The sequence below is a fragment of the Pteropus alecto genome, unplaced genomic scaffold (genome assembly GCF_000325575.1).
Source record: "Pteropus alecto unplaced genomic scaffold, ASM32557v1 scaffold40, whole genome shotgun sequence".
Taxonomy (NCBI): domain Eukaryota; kingdom Metazoa; phylum Chordata; class Mammalia; order Chiroptera; family Pteropodidae; genus Pteropus; species Pteropus alecto.
Window position 1 is genome coordinate 4,318,616 of NW_006431919.1, and position 22,814 is coordinate 4,341,429.

A 22,814-nucleotide genomic window follows, 5' to 3' on the forward strand; every position below is an offset into this window, starting at 1 on the left:
CTCTGGGGGCCAGCGTCCACTCAAGTCTCAGTTTAAGGGGAGAGAGAATTGCAAAAGGGAAAAATAGGAAAATAATTTAAGGGGGAAAAATCCTGACCTCTGATGTGTCCGAGGATTTGCTCACATCTACTCGCTCCTATTTCTTCCACCCCATCTCATCCTTCCCTCCTCTACTTCTCAACTTTTAGCAAAAAATGCCAGCCATGAAGGCCCCAGAGGCCCAACTAAAGGTGTGAAACCAAGTAGATGGCATGAGGGAATAGATCTGGAACATAAGATTTATATCCCATGGGATAATATTTCATTGCAACGAGAGAAGAAGAGATCCTAAAAATACCGTAGAGAGCATATTATAATATTTTAGTAGGGTTTATGTGCTGTTCCCTGTATACATTTCACCCAGTAAGATGGATTGTGGTTTTTTTTTTTTGACAAATTTATAGTTAACATGGGGAAAATAATATACAATATATGCTTCCTGGTAGAGAAATCCATATTTATGAAAATCTTGATTCTGGCAATCATAATAGACATTTAATGACAGTGACTATTCTCTGTTGCGAGCAGATAGCGGCCTTATTAGGAGAAAAGAGTATGAGTTGTGAAGGATAAACAGCTACTTTAGAGGAGCAGGAAGTCCAGGATGACCCGACATTCATCTCTGTTTGGACCCAGCTCCTCCTCATCCCCTGCTGTGGGTCATGTGACCCTCTCATCAAGCATTCATCATTCTTACATTCAAGAAATATTTATTAAGCTACTACCACACCCCAGGCACTATCCTGGCTTTGGAGTACAAATGAGACCCCCATTTTTATGGAATTAACATTGACCCAAGAAGCCACAGGTATATACAAGTAAGGAAAATGATTTCAAATGAAAATTAAAACATGAGAAATAAGGATGATTTGTTAGAGATGTATGAGGAGGGGGTGAGGGGAGGGTGGAGTCACGTTTTAGGAGAAGTGATGCAGGAAGCCCTGTTCTAGGAGGTGAGATCTGAGATAGAACTGCTGAAAGTGAGTGACCCTTGCAGACATAAGGGAAGAGCATTGCACTACAGAGTCTCCAGGGCAGAAAGAGCTCAGAGCCCTGGGGAGCAGAGTGAAGGTCAATGTGGCTAGAGCAGGGAGCAAGGTGTGGTGTAAGGGAGGAGGGGTCAGAGGAGCACATGATTCAGGCTCTGAGCCATGGTTGGACATTTAGAGGTTTTTTTTCTGTGTGCAATGGGAAACCTCAAAACTTCTGAGAGGTTTTGGACAAGGAAGGGAAGCAATGAGTTTTGTTTAATTTAAAAGATCCCTCTGGCTTCTGGGTAGAGAATGGATTTCACTGCTGAAAACAAAAATGCCATAAAGCCAGAGTCTGTGAGGACTACCTTCAGATACCAGGAGGGCTATGGAGTGGGTTAAGAGCAAGCATTTCATGAACTTCTGGTCTCAAACAGTGGACAGTTCATGGACTCGGCACCTTGGTAGGTAGTGAATGCCCAGTAACTAAAAGTATGAGAGCAGATATTAATGATCACCTGCCAGGTTACCTGTAGATGGTATGCTGGTTTCAGTGGAAGTTGGACAGATGACTTGTGAGGTTTGAAGTTCAGTTGTAATCTTTAAGAGATGATTGTCAAGCCTATTATCTCTAGGGACTGACTGAGAACTGAGAGTCACAGCAGGCAACTGGGTATCAGTGATTAATTGCATTCTGTAGTGCAGCATGATCCAAAGTTTCTTCAATAGCAAGTTAAAAGTATTCACCAACAAAGGGTCCTGGCGACAAATATATTTGACAAAATCTGGGTGCAAGATGAAGAGGATTCCTCACAATCTTTTATGTAGTTAGTGCTCAGTATGAACTTCCGAGATGAGGATAGTGTACGTACCCTTTCCCAAATATATTCGACCAAAGAAGCCTGTTCTTTTTTAAAGAGCACCTTGCAGGACTAAGTTTCATTTGTGCAATGCTTATGTAGCATAATTGGAGACCCCGTATGTAAGGCAAGGTGGGGTCATGGAAGCAGGTGATGTGGTAAAGAGACAAGATGATCTAAGAGCATAACTTTTCATCTTAAAAAAAAAAACAAAACAAAACAAAACAAAAAAAAACAATAATACCTAAGTCACGGGTTTGTAATGAGAACTAAATAACTTAATATATGCGAAATGATAAAAATTATTCTAAAATACCGTTAATGTGATGAGGACGACTTATCTGCATCACCATCCATAATGGGAGGGTAATTTTCATGGAATTGGGATTGCAGTGGGTCTGGTCACCAGATTAGGGCAAAGGCTGTGAAACCTCATCCTGTATCATATATTAAAATAAAATTTAGCAATAGAATGGTGGTTAGCAAGGGGGAAAGAGGGTCAAATATACAGTAACGGAAGGAAACTAGACTTTGGGTGGGAAGAACACAATAGGGTATACAGATGTCAAATTAGAATGTTGTACACCTGAAGTATATGTAATATTATTAACCAATGTTACTCCACTATATTTCATTTTTTAAAAAAGAAAAAAAATCAGAACAGCCTTATATATTTGGTTAAAAAAGATGAATTTGTAATATTAGTTCCCTGGGAAGAGCCTAACTTAATACAGACATCTCAGAATCAGTTCTTCAGCTTTACCAAACAACCCAAGGATAACTTTCTCGATCTCGGGACTGATATCGGCATTTGTCTACTGGTCAACCATGCCTTCCAAGTTTGTTTTTTCCTCATGGCTCTCATCTCTAGATTTAGCTCCACAGTCTTTTAATGTATAATGTTTGCTTCACCCTTGGAGTTCTTCTTATTTTCTAGTGAGCTTATTAAACACAAAGATTCTGTTTATTTTAATAAACTCAACTTCTATTGCAAAAAGAAAAAAAATGAAGTTTAACAGTTGACTGATGTGAAGTTTGGCCCCATGACCTTGGTCTTTTTAGCATTATACTCTAACTAGCAGTATGACAACCACATACCAGGACTGGTAACTACATGGGATCTTAAAAAATGGTTCCTGTGAGAATGTTCATACGCCTAAGCTATTGCTATGGCTGATACACCAGGGGGCTTGAAAATTCACCTAACAGGATGTATAAACACAAAATTAATATCAGCAAAAAAAAAAAATGTACAGTAAAACCTAAGGGTAGGGTTGTTTTCATAAACGTGAATCAGCAGCAAGCTGGCGGACATCTTTCTTTTTGTAGCATCTTTTTTATGCTTTGCCTTAAAGTGATAGGTAGTGTCATAGAAAGATTACTAGATTGGGGTCAAGATATCTGCCCAATTCAGATATGTCCTGGCTGTGCTACACTGGACATGTTTGTTAAGTTTCTGAGCCTTGATTTTTTTTCCTTTAAAAGATGACCCAGTCATCACTTTCCTACCTCAACAAGGTTGTTATAGAGATAAAGTGAGAAAATGTCTAAAAATATTTTGTATACCTTTATAATTAATAACCATGACAGCATCTGGCATGAAATTGGCACCTAATAAACATTGGATCAGATAGATAAATGAGTGGGTTGGACAGATGAATGGGTGAGTGGGATGCATAGATGGGTAGAATGGATGGACAATTGGATAGATCGAGGGGTTGAACAGATGGATGGGTAGATTTGTTGGTTGGATGGGTGGATTGAATAATGGATGAATTAGTTTTGGCGACATGTGACAGCTTGTTTGCAGCAACTTCTCTCCATTAACCCTTATCTTCTCCTCTTCCAGTCTGTTCCCAGTTCTCCAAAGGAGTCTATGCCATCTTTGGGTTTTATGAACGGAGGACCGTGAACATGCTGACCTCCTTCTGCGGGGCCCTCCACGTCTGCTTCATTACGCCAAGCTTTCCCGTTGACACATCCAACCAGTTTGTCCTTCAGCTGCGCCCCGAGTTGCAGGATGCCCTTATTAGTATCATCGACCATTACAAGTGGCAGAAATTTGTCTACATTTACGATGCTGACCGGGGTAAGCCAGGGAGTAGGGAAGGGAGACCATTGAAAAACAGAGAGAAAACTACCAGGAGGAAGAAAAATGATGCCTCCTTGCCTTCTTGAAAAGATTGGGGAAATAATCCAGAAATGCTTTATGTCTATGGACTGATTTTTCAGTGGCTAATCACTAACTCATAGTGTGCAAACACATCCTTTAAGAGACTAATCCTCTTAATGCACCATGTCACTCTACAGCTCGCCAAGCATCCACGGTTCCTGAGTCCAGACTCAAAGCCCGAGGACCTCAGTTGAATGGCTCTTGGCTCAGAGTATGGTTGTTAAGAGCATAATCTCTGGAGTCAAACAGACCTGGATTGAATTCTGTGTTCTCTCCTCTCCAGCTGTTTGACTTTGGGCAAACTCTCTCTGCCTCAGTTTGAACATTTATGTAATGGGCATTCAATTCTCTATACTTTAATTTCCTCCTCTCTATAATGAAGATAATCTCTATCTCATAAAGTTGCTGTGGGGAGAATGAGATCATGACTAGAAAGTGTTTGTCAGTGCCTGAAACATAATAAATGCTCAAAGTCCTCTTTATATGTTAGCTGCTATCATCATCATCATCACCATCATATTATCAACCCTCCCAGGCCTTTCTAATTCTGCCTCCATGTAAATTTTTAATTTTATATCACATTTCCCAAGTATTTTCTATACTTTTTTCTTCTTTGCATCTTTATTCATGCTGTTCCTGTTTTCTGGAATGCATTTCCCTTCTCGGATCTACATATATGAATCCTTCCTCTCTTTTACGGCCTGCTCAGACACTACTTTCTCTATTCCCTGATTTCTAAATGGGAACTCTGCCCTTTTCTCTAACTCCTGTGGCAGTTGTATTATACTGCCCTACCTTCCCTGTGTACACTAAAGAACTTAAGAACTTAGTCCTATAAGAACTTAGTCATTATTGGTATATATAAATAAATAAATGGACCATGTAAGGTCTGAAAACTGAGGCAGAGGAGTTTTCCATATGCAAAAGGAAGGTTTTTTAGGGGGTAGGAAGGCTTTGAAGACTTTGAGTAGGAGAGTAGCTTGGGAAATGGTTTTAAAGGAAGAGTTAGGCAGGCATTATTCAGATGAGAAGGAGAGACCAGAAGCACTCTATTTTCTTAGATTTTTCTCTTTCCTCTCCTTAGTTTGATGATTTTCCCTCTCAGACAGCAGCCATTGTGAGGATCACCTGCGTGAGGGCTGTTTCATAGACATAAAGTCCACAGACATAAAGCATTTCTGGATTATTTCCCCAATCTTTTTGTGACATAATGAAACTTAAATCCTAGAAGTGGCATAGCCAGAAAAATGTAACTTCGATTACAGAGGATCATCTTTGGGGTCAGCAAAAGCACCCACTCTCTTAAAAATGTTTCATTTGCCTACCTCAGAACTCTGAGCCCCGAGCTCTGCCATTTGCTAGCTGTGTGATCTTGGGCCAATGACTAAATCTCTCTGAGCCTCAATTTCTACATTTGTGAAACAGGGATAATAATGGTAACTACCTCACAGGATTAAGTGAACTGGAGACAGAAAAGCTAGTAGAACAGTGCTAGACAACACAGTAAACTTTTAGTGCTATACTGAAACAACTTGTACTGAAAAAGAAACAAAGGTAAGAAACCATAACAAAATAATCTATAGATGATTCTTGAGGCTAGGCACCCTGGTGGTTACTGATGGAGGGATTAGCTGAATTACCGGGAGACAGAAACCATATATGTACAAAAAGTTGATTAATAATGCAAGAGTGAAATAGCCATCTGAGGCAGGCCCCAACTCCCTCCCAAAGATATCCATGTCCTAATTTCTGAAACCTGTGAATATATTATATTAAATGGCAAGAGGGATTAAGGTTATAAATGGAATTGAGTTTGTTAATCAACTGACTTTAAAATAGAAAGATTATCCTGGATTATTTGTCTGGGCCCAATGTAATCACATGAGTCCTTAAATGTAGAAGTTGAAGGCAGAAGAGTCAGTGTCGGAGTGTGATGTGAAAAAGACTTGACCAGTTACTGATGATTTTGAAGACGGAAGGGGACATAAACCAAGAAATGCCAACATCCTCTAGATGCTGGAAAAGCATGAAAACTTTCTCCCCTAGAACCTCCAGAAAGTAACGCGTCCCTGCTGACACCTTGATTTTAACCCAGGATGATTCATTTCAAACATCTGAACTCAAGAAGTATAAGATGATTTAAGTATAACACTTGTGTTGTTTTAAGCCACTAAATTTGTAGTAATTTGTTACAGCAGCAGTAGGAAACTAATACACCATCTATATCTCAAAGATGAAACAAAGCAGCATTAAGTAATGGGCTCCTCTATCATTTAGCTACAAAGTAGAAGGCAGTAGTTGAATTCAGTACACATTGATTGAATGCATACTGCATGAGAGGCAAAAGTATTAGGTGCTAAGATGTATTGACCATTCATGAATTTGATTGACAGTTTAGATATCACATTGGCACATTTAGTAAGCAGTTAGTAAATGCCTGTGTATCCTGATTGCCACTTCTCTGTCCTACTCACCCGACTTCCAGGTTTGTCCGTCCTGCAGAAAGTCCTGGACACAGCTGCTGAGAAGAACTGGCAGGTGACAGCAGTCAACATTTTGACAACCACAGAGGAGGGATACCGGATGCTCTTTCAAGACCTGGAGAAGAAAAAGGAGCGGCTAGTGGTGGTGGACTGTGAATCAGAACGCCTCAATGCTATCTTGGGCCAGGTAGTGAGCTCTGCAAAGCCTCTGGTAGCTGTGGGACATAGCTCAAGAGGGATCTGGGTGATCATTTGCCTTGGCTGTTACAACGAGACTTCTTGACTATAAGAGGCCAGATGCCTTCCTTCTCACATTCTGTGATTTGTAAAATTTAACTCTGAAATTTTATGAAATAGCACAAACAATGGGAGCCTTGACATAGGGCTACAAATTGTTCCCAGATCAGTTGACAAAAGACTTACTTCCGGTGTTTCCCTTTATTGTTAAAAAGCAAATTACACTGTATCCTAGAATTTGTGGAGCACTACTGCATTAGGAACACAGCCTGTAGAGCCAGGTTCCCTCATTCAGCTCTGGGTTCTGTCACTCACTGATCTAGCATTTGGCATCTCATTCATTTGGCCCACTGACCTGTTTTAAGCGTCTAAGGAGGCAGCAGGACCCTCCCTTTCTACTGTTTCCTTGAACACACTCATGTGTCTGAGAGATCAATTGACTGTACATTGTATGAAAGGGTACTGTAACCTCAACAGTTTGTGGCCAAGCCTTGTGAAGCTGTGGCTCCTACACTTCTCAGAACTAAAGTGTGTCCCCACCACAGAAGTAGCAGGCCTTTCTGTGGATCACTCATCTTTTTAAATTACACATGTGTATGTGGACGAGCTAGCAAGGAAGTAGATTTTTGCTACCATTTTTGAACAGTGCTATCTAACTAAAGATGGTAGTTGTAGGTACTTGACAATATGACAAAGCTTGTTAATGGCCCTGCAGACCCCTGTGGCCTCCAAAGGGGATCTTAATACCCAGCTCAGCAATCACTTAGTGGTCTCAGCAGCAGAACAGGAGAGATTTTGAAAGTCAGGGATTCTCTAAGGCATTAACTCTGTGTTCCACTTTGCAATGTGTGGATCTGCCCTCCCCTCTCAGAAAGATAAACCAGCAAAAACAGTTTCCTTTGAGAAGGGAGTTGTCTGGACTGGAGTCAGGGGGTCTGAATTCTGCTGAAGTGAGGCAGTACAGGGTAATGGTTAAGAGCAGAGACCCAGAAGTCAGAGAGGCTGGGATTCAAACCCCAGCTCTAGGATTTACTAGCTCTGCATCCTGGGGCCGAGGTTTTAATCTTTGTACATCTCAGGTTCCTGATCTGTAAAATGGGTAGTAGTAATAGTAGTAGTAGTAGTAATGATAATAATAATAATAATAGTAATAATAATAATAGCAGCTTCTTTCAGAGTGCTCCTGTGAACATTAAAAGAATCTATACATGTAAAGCAGTTAGAACAGAGCTTGCCCAACAGAAAGCAATATATGTAAGCATTAGCCTATTTTTGCTATTCATAGTGCTAACTAGTACTGGCTTCTTGAGTCACTCCCTCCAGTGTCCTCATCTGTAAAATAGTAATAAAGGCCCCTGTTCTAAAAAGCTAATAAAACGTTAGATGAGATGGAGGTGGAGAAAGTGCTGAATAATAATTAGGGATTCTTAATAGACTGATGACTTGTCCTATATTGTTCTTTAGTAGAGATAGCAGGCCATTACTACTATTTTCTGAGTGCTTGCCATATACCAGACGCTATGCCAAGCCCTTTCTACACATAATCCCACTTCATCCTCATATCAACTCTATGAAACAGCTCTTATCAATTCCCTTATTTCGTAAGTGAAGAAACAAGGGGTTATACTTGCCCAAACACTCGCAACAAGCAGGTAAGAAAAATAGGAAGTCAAATGCAGCTTGGTCTGGCTACAGGGCCCAGCCTCTTAAAAATGCAACTTTTCAGCCTTCCCTCCACCTCTGCCAAAGGACAAACTTGTATTTTGTAAGGAATTGACTGTTTGTGTGGGTATTTTAAATTGTAGTATATTAACTTTCTAAATTGTTGGATTCTTCTATTCTGGAACATAAGACCAAAGAGTTGAAAGGATCTTACAGATAACTTGATTTACCACCTGCACTCACATTTTACAGGCGTGATAAATGATGGTCAGACCGGGTCAATGGTTGGCCATGGGTTCAGACAACTAGTTAGTGACAATGATGAGTCCAGAATTCACATCTACTGACTTGCAGTCTGACATCTTGGCATCATTCTAAACTCTCCAATACTTGGCAATTGGGATCTTTTCAGTCTCATACAGTGCTCTACTTAAGGAGGGAAGCAGTGATTCACATTCCAAATCAAGAGTCAATTGCCTGTCTCCGTCTCCAGGACCCCAACTAGAATATAAGCTCCATGAGAGGAGGAATTTTGTTTTGTTTTGTTTTTTCCCTGCTGTATCTACAGTGATTTGAACAGTGTGAAGCACTAGTAGGCATTCCATAAATGTTTTCTGAGTGAATGGAAAGAATAGGGAATCAATGAAGACTCCAAGAAACAACCCGAATGTGAGAAGGGTCTGGATATGTACAGATTGCCATTGGCTGAATAGGAGATTTTAAGCAAGAGAAAAGAGTATAGAGGGAAGCCTAGTGGGCATGTTAGGGCAGAGATTCACAGATGGCTTAGCATCCCAGTGGAGGATGCTGAGTGTCTTAACTGGGAGACAATGACAGGAAGATGGACACATGATTGTGACTGTCCTTAGAAACCATTCTAAAGAGTTTAGGGTTTATTGTATAAATAGTGTAAAGGGAGTGAAGGTTTATGATCAGGGAACAGGGGTATCAGAATATAATGCTTTATCAATATATAAAACACCAAATTATATAGTACAGTCATTAAGTTCAGAATGAGTTAGAGATGAAAAAGACCTGGACCAAGCCATCCATCACATTACCCTGTTTTATTGTTTTCAGAGCGCTTCTCACCTGATGAAATCTTTTGTTCATTTACCTATTTATATGTTTACCATCTGGCTCCCTACTAAAATGTCAGCTCAGCTCAGTGAGAACATAGGGATCTTGCCTCACTCATTCATAGCATAGTGCTTGGCATATACCCATGTTCAATAAATATTTGTTGATTGGATTAATTAATCATAGAAGGCTTTACAGAGTAGTTGGAATTAGAGCTCAGCCATAAAGCTTATGAATAATCAGAGAGAAGAAAAACTACATTCCTGACACAAAGATGTGAATTAAGGCTATCCAGCAGAAATGAGCTTTGAAGGAATGGGGTCAGTGAGGCAATGGGCCCCAAGCAAAATTGTGCATTGCCTTTATGATGACTCTCTCATTCTGTAACTCTGTGTGTATTTCTCTCTTTATCTGTTTAGTCTGGGTCTCTTCATAGTAAACTGTGACCTCCAGGAGGACAAGTACCATACTTGTTTCACTTTACACTAAATCCCCAACACAGTGCTTGTACATAGTAAGCACTTCATAAATGTTTGTGAAAGGTAGGCAGGAGAGAAGGGAGGATATGCCAATGAGTAGGGAAGGGAGTAAAAGGGTGGGAAGGTTGGTATTAGGATAAACCATATGAATTTGCTAACTTTTATTGGTCACAAATAATCAATTATCATCAGTTTCCTATGTTTTGACCTGTAATTTCATTTTGCAGAGACTATAGTTATTCACTCCCTGAATGTGGTGGGTTTTGAAATATCTTTTATTTGCCATTTTGTGTTTATTAGAATCCAAATAGGCTTTTGATAAAGGTATCTCATTGTTGAAAGGGCAGCAAACCGTTTGACAAGAAGATGAAAAAGTAATGAAGAGTTATTAATAAAACTATCATCCCAATAGCATTTGAGCTCCATGGTCTGGAATTTCACAATCTAACCACTGTTTGGGGGCATTCATTGTGTGCACTTGCATTTAATTATTCCCTACATTAAAAAAATATACGAGTCGCTATGCACATATATCCAATTAAGTAGATGTCTGAATGTGGATTTTAATAACCTTGAAAATTTATTCAGTTAGAGAAGAAGCCCAAGTACCTCTCATATGTTTTATGCCTCATTGCAACAGTGCAGGGGAAGAGGCACTAATTGGGATGTACTAACCCCAATTTGATGATTAAAAAAATAATAATAAAGACAAAGACGAAGTTAACTTGCAGGCAGATCTAGGGCTAAAACAAGGCCTAAGGTCTTAGCTGTTCCTCAGGTGATATGTCTGCCTACCCAAGCAAACCTGTGAGTAGTTCCAGATTTTTCCTCCCCACAATAATTTGGGATAGTCCGCACTTTCAGGATGGAGGGATGTTTGGAGACCCTGGTTTTTAATGATTAACTGTCATCAGGGCAATCATATAGAAAGGCTCACAAGACTCTGACGCTGTCCTGACCTTGCAAAGAGACTGATGAGGAATCTGGGAAAATCATCTGTGCAGTGAGGGGTTGGACCAGGTGATTCTGACATTCCCTTCAATCTGGGTTGAGTGGACCATTAATGACTGAATATCTAACTGGTTTAGGGAAGAAAGCACAAAATTCAGGGAAATAACTGCATCTGAATATGGTTTATGCAAGGAGTTAAAGATCAAGAACTCGGGTGGAATCGTCCATTTACCCAGTTGACTATCCGTCCACTCATCCACTCATCTGTCCCTCCAAGCAGAAGATATTACCATGACAGTGGCAAGGAATTCAACGCAGAATAAGAGTCCCACCAGGGAAGAATCTCCACACGTTGGGGAAGACTTTATGAGAGGAGAGAAGTGAGCATTTCAGCCATGTCCTTGGCATTATGATAACACTGCCCCACCCCTAAAATCAGACAGAACTTATTTCAAATCCTGCATCGGCCACTTAATGGCCGCGTAACCTTAGGGAACCTATTTAACCTCTCATGCCTCCATTTCTCATGTGTAAAATGAGGATCTCAACAATGCCACCATGGTTGGATGATTGTGATATTGTAGTTGGAGTACTTAGGATAGGGCAAGGCACATTGTAAGGACTCAATCAGTGTTAGTTCCTATCATTATTGCTGTTGTGGCTTTAACTGCTTATGTGATTAAGGACTCCCCTCTCATGTGTTTTGCAGATTATAAAGCTGGAGAAGAATGGCATCGGCTACCACTACATTCTTGCAAATCTGGTGAGTAGAGCACACGGCAGGCTCTCAGTTTATGGGTCTTTCTGTGTTTGGGGCCCTAGCTTTCTTCGGTGGTCCCTGGCTGATGGGAATTGCATGGGTGAAAGGGGCAATTCAAAGCTACAATACCGAGTCCTGGCAGTACCAAGTTTACCTTTTCCATATTTGGTCCCATATTTTAAAGAGCTTTATTGCTATGTAATTTATATGCCGTGCACTTGACCACAGAATTGTGAAACCGTCAACACAATCCAAAAAAAGAAACCTAATACCCATTAGCTATCACTCCCACCGTGCTCCAAGCACCACTAATCTGCTTTCTATCTCAATCACTTACCTGTTCTGAACATTGCATGTAAATGGAATCATACAATATGTCGGCCTTTGTAACTGGCTTCTTTCATTTAGCATAAGGTTGTCAAGGTTCATCCATGCTGTAACATGTACCAGTATTCCATTCCTTTTATTTCCAAACTAATAGTCCATTATATGGATGTACCACATTTGGTTTATCCATTCATTGGTTGATAGACATTTGAATTGTCTTCACTTTTGGACTATTATGAATAACACTGCTATAAATGTTTGTGTACAAGTTTTTCTATTGAGTATACACCTAGGAGTGGAATTGCTGGATTATATGGTAACTCTATGTTTAATATGTTGAGGAATTCCAAAATTGTTTTCCAAAGCAGCTGTATCTCTCATCGAATTAATACTAGATTTTTATATTTATTAAAATATTTTATAAATAAGTTTTGTCATGTCAAAGTGTGAGCAATTTTCAGACTCACTTAATGGAAATTTTTCTACAAAGCTTGCTTTTTATCCTGGCTTACAAATTTCTGTGCTTCCATTAAGATGTGACTTTTAGCTTTTTATCTATAACAAATTATATCATGTTCAGTTTTAACCATGTCATTTTGTGTTGATTACTACTATGAGTAATATTAATTATTAATTGAACAAAAGATTGAGATTTTCAACTTATTTTTGGAGTAAAAGTCATTAGTATAACAAAGGCATAGGTTCTGGGTGTATGTAATATGGAAAAATCAAAATAACAGGATCTAAAAATAGGACCGAAACATCCTGCCTAAACCTTAAGGTCTGTGTTTCTTTCTGCCCTGTTCTCCATCTTTAGACAGATCCCTGCCTAAACCTTCTTTCCCCTTCGATCAATCCTTGCCTTAGCTGTCCCAATACTTCAGGCTCAAGCCTGGAAATCAAAAAGGCTTACTGAGATAGGTTAATTTAGACCTGGCTATTAATGACTAAATATGTATTATTCTCAGAGGTATTTGCACTTTAAATGGGGTGGGGGAATGGCTGTTCAGAGGCTTTTAGGAAACCAAGAGTCTACCCCTAAAAAAACAATTACAAGGATGGAATTTCTGACTTTGTAATGAAGAAAATCCTTGACATCTCTCAAAGCCCACCTAGATCCTTAGTGCTAGAAGGGTCTTGGGAAGTCAACTCCATCTAAGTCTCCTTTGCTTGTAGGAAAACAGAACCAGCAACATGATGTGACTTGGCTAGGGTCACAGCGCAAGTCCACGATAGTGCTAGGCCTAGCACCACAGTGAGCAGGCAGCATCCAATGCCTCTTCCAGGACATCTTAGTGCAGACAGTGTGGGCACCCTGCTGCTTGAGAGCACAGAGAACAAGGGTCATGGCATGCATAATTACACATTGGCCGCCTCAGAGCCACCTAAAGGTCCCAGGTAATTACATCACCAGCCTCCATCCATTGCCCAGTGACCTCTCGGTCACAGCATCACCAAGTCAGCACCTTGGGTTTCTGTATCCTTCTGATCTGCATTCTTCTTCTGACCTAATGAGCTCTCAAATTCTTACAACTGCCAGCTAATAGGATGCAAATTGCATATACCATCTAAATACAAGAGACTTGCATGTTCCAATAGATTAGTTGATAATTAGGCTTCAAATTACTAATTAATTCAGTTTGAAACATAGTCGAGCATGTAGTATATGTTTTTCTTCCCCCTTCAGAGGAATCACACAATTCATAAGATGATAATTTTTAGAAATTCCGCCACATAATTAGCCTGCTGCTGCATGGAACTGACCTCCTCCTTCGAAGTATTTGTGATTAGGGTGTAATTATAGAGTTAGAAACCAAAGAAGCTTTTGAAAGGTTTAACAAAAGAAGCAGCTTCACTTTTATTTTGCATTTCTTTCTGTTCCCGTCAGAACGCACTAGCTTCAAAGTAGCCAACGGCATTCTTCTAACAGATCACTTTGGAGCAATTGAAATAAGCGGCTCTGAAGCTCTGCCTGAAGGAAGAGAGACGGGAAGGAGATGGGACCGGGATGGGGTTGGTCAGAGAGGAGAGCTTTATGGACAGGGAGTAAGAAAACAAACAAATAAACAAAAAAAAAAACGAAAACAAAAAACCACTGCCGTTTGTCCACACACCACCCCTTAGCCAGCTTTGCAGTGTCGGGTAACTTTCAGGCTCTTTGTTTCCTCATCTATCAGTTGGGAATAATAGTTCCTGCTCCACATGCTCATAGTGTCATTGGGACAACTAACTATGCTGTCGAATGCCACCATGCTTTGAAAAATTGGAAGTGTCCTACATGGGCGGGGAATTCTTACTTCATATACTGAATCTATCTATCTATACATTATAAATTGTGAGTATGTATATATGCACATACATATGTATGTTTATATGTGTATTCATATTTTATGTATGATAGGATAGATGTATTTACAGTTCCATAGCATGGGTAGGTCCATAAAGTGAACTTGAACCATGCAGAACTTGGAAAGCTATGCCATTATTTCTTAAACAAGCCTCTGGGTCCTAGAGCCCACTGGAGGATCAAGCTATCTGGTCTGGCTGTCAGTCCTCCTTCAAACCCCAGCACTGACTCTACGTTCACTCCCTGCTCTGAGATTATAGTGAAAGCGGACATCTACCAGCCAGAGACCTTCAGAGTTATACTTCTTATATTCAGGATGCATCAGCAGCAACCCTTATACCAAACTAGTGTTTCTCAAAAGAGAGGGCCTGTGGGCCCCAACAATGAATCTGCAGAGCCAGTTTGGGAAATACTAAGCTAACAGTTCAATGCTTTGGTGTCACTGGAACTGCAAACATGAATACTCAAATCATGGGACAAATGACCAGATTATTGATGTTGATGATTAGAGTTTCACTGAAATAAAAAAAGCACAACATTTAAAACTTCTTGTTGAGAACTAGCAGAGCTTTGAGAATTTATAAACGGTCCACTAGTTCCCTGTTTGAGAAACAGTGAAGGTGTTGGTTGTCTTTCAAAGTGGACCATATCACACCTCACGGGAGTTTATAACAATAGTAACAGCAATTCCTCCCATTTTCACACCACGTTATAGCTTATGTGACATATTCACATTAATCACACCACTGGGTTTTGAACATCGCAATATTCCTAGGAGGTAGACAAAGTAGAAGCTATCATACCCGTTTTACAGATATGAGAACTAAGGCTCAGAGATGTTGTGTGACTGAGCCACAGAGGAGGAAAGCAGAGACCCAGTCAATGGAGTTTGGCTGTCAGGAACCTGACAAAAACCGAGTAATGTGGGCACAAGAATAAGATGACCAGGCTAACCTGATGGGAAACCACTTGAGCCACAGAAATAGAATTTTTAAACCCCTAATAAATAACAAAACAATAATAACAATGTCAATAACTGCAACAATTCATTGCATAATTGCTACATACCAGACACTATGATAAATACTTAAATGTGTATCTGTTAAACCTTCACAATAATCCTTGAGGTGGATAATATCATCCCTACTTTTTAGATGAATAAAGTTCAAAAAAATTAGTAAGTTTTCCAAAGTCACAAATTTATAAAGTGATGGAGCTGGGCTCCCTTCCACCCCAGACTATAGAACTCCAAAGTCTAAGTTTTTACTTCTGTGCCATGGGACTGCTGAGCACAGGGGAGCTATGGGAAGGTACAAGGGGTATGGGGCCTGAGTTTAAATCTTGCCTACAGTTGCAGCTATAGACCTGGAATTCAAACTCAGGCTCTCAAACTCCTATTGGATAGCTTTGCTATTATACAGTGATGGCATTTCATTATAATTAAAATTTCTAATGTATAAGGTAGCTGAGGGACAGACGATAAGGCCAAGTCATGCTTGGTCTTACTGGGGGAATTGGAGACCAGTCATTTCCACCTTATGGTTAGAGATTAACCCCTATGAAATATCAGAGATAGAGGTTTTGATCCATGTGGCAACTCACCCAAGCCTCCAGTCCCATGCTGCTGCCCTTCTGCTCTAGCAGTCTGAGAAGAAACTGTTCTTTATTCTCCTTGCTCCCTTATGGTAAGAAATCTGTCTACACCTTCTGTAAGACTGAGCTTGCCCACTTTCTTCTACATCTCTCTTCCCACCTTCTCAGTACTACACACCGTCACATCTGGTTTCTGCAGCCTCCGGTTAGGTGGTACACCAGTTGGGAAGAGTGGCTCTGGGGTCAGACAGACCTGAGTTTAAATTCTAGCTTTATACTTATTATCTGTGTGATATTAGTCAAGTTACCTACCCTCTCTAAGCTTTCGTTGCCTCACTTGTTAAAAAAAAAAAAGGAGTGATGTGATACTATCTGTCTCCTCCTAGGGTATTGCATGAATTAAGAAAGATAATACATTATAAAGTGTATATAGTAATATTTGGCCAAAATAAACACTCAATAAATGTGTATAATTACTATCATAATAATCATGGTCATCGCCATTATCATTATTATTATTAGTGAGGAAAGAATTTATTTAATATCTGGGAACAAGATACAATCTTCGAGGTCCCTTAACACCCTCCCAGACTAAATTTCATCCATAACTGATTCACGATTATAGAATATCTTCCTCCCTATTTGTCCATAAGTGTCTGAAGGAAGGAATGGGTCTACCTTGTTCAATGATGAAATCCCTGTGCCTGGCAAAGTGAGTTTGCAGGTAACAGGTTTTTTTAAAAAGTCACTGAATGAACACATGAGTGAAATGACTTCTCAGGAAATAACGTTCATACCACCATATAACATGCACCAAAGCCAAAATCCTTGGTTCTATACTAAAAGAAGCAGAAATAGTGTGACTACAAATGTAGTTATGAACGTGCACATGATTAGATGGAGATGAGCCTAAGAGGGCTTCGGATCCACTTCCCTTCCATCTGGATCCTGCTTGAATAATAGCCAGTGATGTGGAACTTGTTCCCCTGAGACAGCCCTTGCTACTTTCAAAGGGCTCTGACAGTTTAAAGTCTTTCTCCAATGAGTCCCAGTCTGCAAGTCCCAGTCTGCCCTGCATCACCCTCTCCACCTGCTCTCTTGGGACTGTGGAGAACAGGTCTTCCACAAAGCAGCATGCATTTGGGAACAGTCATTCTGCTTGCTCTTTGGTGCTGCTCCTCCAGTCTGGACCCAGGCCCTTCTCACGGGATGTGATTCTAACAGCCAACGCGCAAACATCAAACATGGACCAGGCATGTCCACATGCCTGGCACTACTGTGGGCTCATGTGAGAACTAAGAAAGACACAGCTTGACTTTTGTCCTAGAAGCAACATGGCCTTGTCTTCCAGTTAGATTAGAACATGTAAACAAAGTTTTATAATGAATGCCAGAGAAAAATCACAACTTGTGACAGTAATTCAAGCCCCATAAATGGCCACCTGAATGGCCAGAGCATGGCGGTCTGCGGGGTGTCTGGGAAGGATCATGACGGTGCATGTATGCAGCCAGTGGTCCTCTGAAGAGTGTGCCTTGCCCTAGTTTGAAGAATCCAATAGTTCCTAGGAGCTCACCTCATCCAGTCCCCCATTTCACAATGTAGACACTCACGCTCCAGAGAAGGGAAGGCAGTAACCTGTTTGAGGTCGCTCAGAAATTAAATAGCAGAGCTGGGCTGGGATTTGCAGCAATCTTTTGCTCTGTTCTTTGTTGCTTCGTTTCCTCCCACTGCTGCCTCTCAATTTCCACTGTGTGTGTATAAGAGGAAGAAATAGGCAGAAATGGGACAGGGACTCAGAATTTCTCCTCGCTCATGTAGTCCTGTTCCAGCTTCCCCTCCTCTCTCCCACAGAGACTTCCTTCTCTCTCTCTGCTTTCACCTCACTCTCTGTAACAGTGACAACTCACGGTTTGCTCTGTGATCACCAGAGCCGACATAGCAAAGAGCCTCTGGAAGGAAAGAGGAAGTAAGTGGGTGAAAAAGCTAAATCCCGGATCCCAAAGGATGCTCAATTTTTAAGTGGTCCAAGCATTTCATCAGGGAAGGCCACGTCTATGTTATTCTTTGTACTACACACCATGTTATAGGATAATCCACTCTAGAGACCCCTAAGAGTTTCTGTAAAGTCTTTCCAAGAAAGGTGAGATTATGTTCCCACTGTATGAAAGAGAAAAAGGAGGTTCAAGTTGTCAAAGAAACTTTTCCAAGGTCTTATAGCTAAAGCTAGAATTTGAACTCAAACTTCTCTAATTCTAAAGATGAGGCTCATTCTGCCCAAATCGGAAAAACCTTTGCAGATCTTAGGTTTGGTATTACAACTGAGCAAAACTGAGAAATAAACTCCTTTCCCCCTGAAACTCCCAGGGTTCTAATTCTGACTCAGCTACTTACTATCTGTGTGACCTTGGCCAAGTCACTTTACCTCTCTGTACCTCCATTTCCTCATCTGTAGATGGGAATGTTAATATGCTTCACAAGATAAAGATAAAATGAGTTAATTATGTCAGGTTTTAGAAGAGTGAGTGCAAGAGAAGCCTAGGGTCTCATCCTAATTTTGCCACTGACTCAGTATAATTTGCCAAAAAAAAAAAAATTGTTTTTTTGAGGGTCTCAATTGTTCAATATTTGATAAAAGGTTCTCAAAAGGAATAAATCATCAAAAGGAACTTTCTGCATGTGTATTTTCTGGTTCTAGTTTTTCTGCCTCTCTCTGCAGTCCAGAGGTATCAAACAAAAATCTCAAACCACTCTGGCTGGCTCCCTTTATAAGGAGGAGGCTCCTCCTTTAATCTCAAGCGCTTGGTATTTGCATCCTTTGCTCTTGCTAACTGTGTGCACCTTGGCTAATTTGGAATAGCTGTTTCCATGCTGGGTCAGTGGAGCATTTCCGATAAGCAAGACAATGGCTACAGTCTTCTTCCAGAGCACAGAAGCCCTTGCTACTACCAGCTCAAAAGTAGGAAGGACACACCTCTTAGCACCAATTTTGGCTGATAGTCCGGGTAATGTGTAACTAGAAAGGTTCGGTCCACATTTCCTTACTTGTCCCTCTTTCTAAGACAGAAAAGCAAATAACATAATGGGAAAACCATGGAGCCCGTGAGACATGGGGTTCTAGTGAGCACTTACGATGTGTCAGGCACTGTTCTAAGAATTTGATGTATATTAATATAATTAATCCTCACAATAGCCTTATGACATAGAACATGATTTGGTCTTCTTATCTTGCTCTATAATGACTTGGGTAAAATTGGCCTTTCTCACTAAACCTAAAGTAACTCAAAAGCAAGGACTACACCTGTCTTTTTCTCTGCTGTGTCTTTTTGTCTAGTATGTGCTTGGCACTACTGAGCACTCACAAATGAATGAGTGAATGAGTAAATGAATGAATGATGAACAAGATTATTCCTTTCCCCATTCACAGTAGGTTCCAGATTTATCATATGTTTGAACTTTTATTAATTTTTCACCAAGCATTCAATGGGTGCTTAGTACATATCAAGGCCTATAAATGCTTAAGATGGCATTTCATCCAAAAAATGGGTTTGGTATATTCTTTCCTGCTAAGAAAGTTTTCATCATGTAAAAGGAAGCTATTGTTGGTCTCAAGTCTGCCAGGAACTTCAGCCATAAGGGCTCATCCCACACTAGGCTGAACTTTAAATTGACCTTTGGCTCTTGCTCTGAAGTGGCCCTAGCCAGATGTCACTTCTGACTGCAGTCAGTTGGGGTAGAGTTAATGCGAAGGAAAGCCCTGGAAGACCAAAAAATCCAGGCCAGGTAGTATTCTGCACTCATGTATTGACAGCCTAGTCTGGGGTCCCTGAACCTTCTGCCACAAGTGCCAGCATTTTATTCTAAATCCCTGGACTGAGAGAAATTGGTTTTTGAAACCTGACTTTTACAATGCTTTGTCAGCATGTGTGTGTTCACAAATACACAACCTGCCTCCCTGATTTCAAGTATATTTCGATAAGTTAACACTAGTGTTTTTTTCCAATACAGACGATGGTTTAGCTGTTGTAACCAAAGTTACAATGTCTTATTGACTTGGTGGGAACCAGATCAGCCTGTGTGTTACCAGGAGTTATAGAGGGTGAGGACACATTAAAGGTTCAGTTGATTAAAGAGACTAAAATAGGAAAATGTGAAGACCCCTATACAGACACATGGTTATTTGAGGATACAATTAAGTCCTCAGCCCAGGAATATTCCATGAATTCATATATATTCATATTCATGTGCACACACCTGTGCGATCACAGGATTGTAGATCAAAGCTGAAAGAGCTCTTAAGAAAGAAATCATCTGGCTCAGAAGTTTCCGAACTTTTTAGTTTAAAGCTCCTTTTCAAATGGAATCTTGGGGAGAACCTCAGTATTTAGAACAGATAAAAAGCAGAGCTGCTTTGGTGGAAGAGGGATGGTGGGGATCTCGGATCTGACTTTCCGCCTTCCCCCAACCCAAGATGGTAACCTCTAAATGCCTGCAACCCAGATCACAGTTTGAATGATCTCTGATCCAGCCAACCCAGATCACAGTTTGAATGATCTCTGATCCAGCCTGTGCCCTCATTTTGCAGATCAATAAACTAATGCCTGGAGAGGATTAGACCATTGCCTAACGGCAAACAGCTCATGAGGTTCAAAGGCAGGACAGAACTTGTGCAGTTGCCCTTAAAACTGTTTTTCTGACACTTGTTATTGATGACCCAGTTCAAATATACTACACAAAAACATCAATGAAAAGACTTTAGTCCACAAGACAAAAGCTGAGAGGTTGAGAGGTAACAGGATGGAAGCTTATAAGAAAATCATGAAAAGGGTGAGCAAAGACAATTGTTGTCTATTCTTTCATTCTGCAGCATGAATTAAGCCATCAGCCTGCTCCAGGTACTGTGTTGTGGACACTGGGGGACCAAGGTTCCTGCTCTCTAGGAGCTCACAGTCTTCTAGGGCAGATGAGATAGACCACTGCAGTAATCAGTGAGAGAAAAATAAAGAGCACACATTCAAGACACTGAGGACAAATGTCCCCGTCTCCTGGACACCTGCTGATTCCTTCCTAGTCTAAAAACTCCGGCCATTCCAAGTGCTTCGTTGCAGGACAGGAGATAAACAAATCAGACTGACTGGACTAGTGGTCAGGAGGCAGGATGTACAGTGGTTAGAAAACAAGCACAGAGTCTTGTTAGTTGCTGTGACTAGATCCCTGCCCCACAAGCTTTGTTATATTGGGCAGAAGCAACTCCATTCATTTAAGCCTCAGTTTTCTAACTGGCAAAATGAGAATGATATAAGTATCCACTTCACAAGATTGTTATGAGGATTAAATGAGATAATAAAATGAAAGTACTTAGCATAGTACCTACTACATAGTAGAGGTTTGATATATGTTAGGCATATAGTTACGATTATTATTATTATTTTAGCAAAATCTGCCTCCCAATACCTCTGTCCCTTCATTGGTTCTGGCCTGCCTTCCAGAGCCTCTGAGAACAAACTTTTCACCTCTTCCCCATGACAGACCTTCTGAGATTCAATTACACCCTTCACTTAGGCTCTTAGTTTTCTATTATTTCTTAGGTTGATCACCCCTTAATTAGAAATCAAGCATCTCTAATATAATAAGATCTTTCAAACCACTTCCCTATACCTATCCTCTCTATGGAGCTGTCCTATAAAAATTGATCTGACAATTGATCTGAAACTTGGCATGTTCGACTTGTGCCTCTCAGAGTATAAAGGGCAAGTTCCTTGAGCTGTTCTAATCTTACCTCTTCTGGATCTCAAGGAGATGAGATGGAAGAGTGCTCTTTCCAGGGTCCCAGGGCTTGTTAAATGAACCTTCTTCCTGGTCTCTTTCTCTTAACAATGCTGGATGCTCCTTTTCCTCCTGACAAGTACAGTGTCCAAACAAGCAGGATGATGATAGTTGAACAGCTTGAATGTGACCCCTTGAAAAATCGCAGAGAAAAAGGAAATCTGGCTTTGATAATAAAACTTTTCATTCTTTGAAAGCTGCACTCCTGTACACCAGCCTCCTGTTCTCTCAGGCGCCTTGCCTGACCCAGTGCCTGGTTTTGAAGCAGTTCTAACACCTAACCTCTTCTGGCCCAGTGATAATGAAGATGGAGAATGTAATGATAATAATAATTGCTAGCATTCATTAAGCAATTACTATGTGCCAGACACAGTTCTTAAGAGCTTAAATGTATGCTTTTAAATCTTACAGCAATTCTATGCTGTAGGTGCTATTTATTATATCTGCATTTTGAGAACTGAGCCTCAGAGAGGTTAAGTAACCAGTAAGCACACATAATTGGTGCTTTTGTTTCCAGGTGCATGTGATAATTAATAGTCATAATGATAGCCCAGAGCCTGGTCTTGATCCTTAAAACATTTTCCAAATCTTCACAGCAAGATGAAAGCATGTCTAATGTAGTTATACTGTTAAACATCTCTTTAGGATATCACGATTATTTGAAATGCCTATTCATTCTATTCCTTTGAAAATTATAATTGACATATGATACATGGAATGCGTATATTAACTAGTTTACTTAATGGAGCACTTTTACTACCAGTCATTCTATTCAAATGGCTGGTCAGCAGGGTATTACCTCCTACAGTAAGTATATGAGGGAAACGGACTCTAATCCTTGGGAATCCCCTAGCCAGTCCTACAACCTTAAGCCACAAGTCTCCAATCTAGACCTCAGTTTCTCTATCTGTACAATGAGGAGTTTGATCTAAACTCTAACATCTTTGCTTCAGGCATTATAAACTGTGGCCCATGAGACAAAACCAATTACCACCTGATTTTGTTTGGCTCATGAGCTAAAAATGATTT

The 22,814-nt window shown here is 40.4% G+C and overlaps 1 protein-coding gene across 5 annotated transcripts in view; it reads left to right on the forward strand.

Annotated features, from left to right (window-relative positions):
• GRIA1 (glutamate ionotropic receptor AMPA type subunit 1) overlaps positions 1–22,814 on the forward strand; it is a 284,539-nt gene that overhangs the window by 145,166 nt on the left and 116,559 nt on the right. For 4 of the 5 annotated variants that reach the window (XM_006906438.1, XM_006906437.1, XM_006906441.1 and 1 more), the window contains exons 3-5: positions 3,720–3,959; positions 6,529–6,713; positions 11,645–11,698. In XM_006906438.1, the coding sequence (XP_006906500.1) occupies positions 3,720–3,959; positions 6,529–6,713; positions 11,645–11,698 (479 nt within the window). The remainder of the gene's footprint in view (positions 1–3,719; positions 3,960–6,528; positions 6,714–11,644; positions 11,699–22,814) is intronic. The other variant, XM_006906439.1, reaches the window with a different exon arrangement.